Raw genomic sequence first — 1,993 nt, 5'->3', positions numbered from 1 at the left:
CTGGACTACAGTCTAGACTATAGACTGGACTACAGTCTAGACTATAGACTGGACTACAGTCTAGACTATAGACTGGACTACAGTCTAGACTATAGACTGGACTACAGTTTAGTCTATAGACTGGACTACAGTTTAGTCTATAGACTAGACTACAGTTTAGTCTATAGACTGGACTACAGTTTAGTCTATAGACTGGACTACAGTTTAGTCTATAGACTGGACTACAGTCTAGACATTAGACTGGACTACAGTCTAGACATTAGATTGGATTACAGTCTAGACATTAGACAGTCTATAGTCTAGACTGTACAGTCTAGACTATAGACTAGACTATGTTTTAAACTGTAGAGTACTTTTAAAACTATTTTTGGAACAAATTTTATTTAAAAAATTTCTCTCTTTTAAGAAAACTTTGGGAAAACTTCATGTTTGAATAAAATTTTTAGAGAAAATTTTTAAAAAAGTATTTTTTTTTAAATTTCTTCCGTAATAGTATAAGTATATTATGACTCATGTAAATTATTTCTGTTTATCAGTTTTAATAGTAAATAGACATCTCATGTTCAGAGTAGTCAGTCTATCTTATCGATAAATAAAACAACGACCAGATGTACTTTTTGACGTAATTTGTTCTTAAGTGGCGATTGTAGACAAAATATAGATATTTTAAATTTTTTAATTCTTCAAGTAGCTAATAATAATATAATTATAAGTGGAATATTTATTGCGTTACAACTTGATTCAATTATTTTTTTAAATTGAATAATACAAAAAATGTCTATAGAATGACTTAGACAAATTGTATAATTAGTTAAAATAGGCACTTGTAAAAATATTATACAATATTTGTCTATAAAAATCAATGAAATTTTTAAAATTAAACATTGTTTTATAGAATTACAACTAAATAACAACGAAAGTTATCAATTAACCATAATGAATAAAAGGTAAAGAGAAAAAAATAACATAACATTTTAAAAATTAAATTAATCTTTCTTAACAGTTCATTGACTCTAGCAATTTTGTCTGCCCTTTTGGGTTTGAGTGCTGCTCAAGTTGTTTTCCAAGGATCTTGTCCCGAAAACGTAAAAGTTGTGTCAGATTTTAATGTTGAAAAATATTTGGGTAAATGGTATGAATATGCCAAATATCCAGCATATTTTGAAATGGAAGGTAAATGTGTTACGGCCCTGTACTCTTTAAGTGATGATGGCAATGTTACTGTTAAAAATACTTTAATCAATGAAAAGTAAGTTATATCTCTTTCATTATATACTTAAGTTACTTAAAAATTTTCTTTTATTAAAGAACCAATGTCTTGACCGATATCTTGGGTACAGCTTCCTTAGTTGCCAATGGCAAACTGCTGGTTAAATTCCCAGTTTCTCCCGCCATTACCGTTTCCAGTAACTATTGGATTTTGGATACTGATTATGACAACTATACAGTTATATATTCCTGTGTTCCTGTTACAACTAATACTCATGCTAGTAAGTATTTACGGGGTTTTCACTTTTTGCCATCTACAAGTTTATTTTTATTGTCTTAATTTTCAGCTATTGCTTGGATTTTAACTCGTCAAGCTCTACCCGAGCCAACTATTATTGAAAAGGCTGTCAGCGTTTTAAAGGAAAATAATGTTTCTTTGCGGGAAATGACAATAACCAATCAAATTTCATGCAATGAAGAAACTGCTTAAATCTAATAGCTGAAAATTTAATATTTTTGGAATATTTTTTAAAAATGTTGCATATGTTAGCTCGTTGTTTTAATTCAAAATAATGAATTTTGAAGAATATAATATTTTTGAAAAAATGCGTTTTTTTTTCGTCAGTATTCGTTTTAAAAAAAATGTTTTGTACTTACGTTAATTAGTGAGAACTAAACTAGAACTGAACTAGAACTGAACTAGAACTGAACTAGAACTGAACTAGAACTGAACTAGAACTGAACTAGAACTGAACTAGAACTGAACTAGAACTGAACTAGAACT

General features: G+C 29.0%; 1 protein-coding gene across 1 annotated transcript; it reads left to right on the top strand.

The window, feature by feature from the left end:
- The first annotated feature begins 790 nt into the window (after positions 1–790).
- Positions 791–1,815, top strand: LOC111685323 (apolipoprotein D-like). The gene is made up of 4 exons (XM_023447580.2): positions 791–947; positions 1,004–1,249; positions 1,309–1,490; positions 1,557–1,815. Exons 1-4 carry the CDS (start codon positions 937–939, stop codon positions 1,697–1,699), a joined length of 582 nt encoding a protein of 193 aa, XP_023303348.2. The 5' UTR covers positions 791–936; the 3' UTR covers positions 1,700–1,815.
- Positions 1,816–1,993: the final 178 nt, after the last annotated feature.

This window comes from Lucilia cuprina, chromosome 6 (genome assembly GCF_022045245.1).
Source record: "Lucilia cuprina isolate Lc7/37 chromosome 6, ASM2204524v1, whole genome shotgun sequence".
NCBI lineage: Eukaryota > Metazoa > Arthropoda > Insecta > Diptera > Calliphoridae > Lucilia > Lucilia cuprina.
This window is presented reverse-complemented; position numbering and strand designations above follow the sequence as displayed.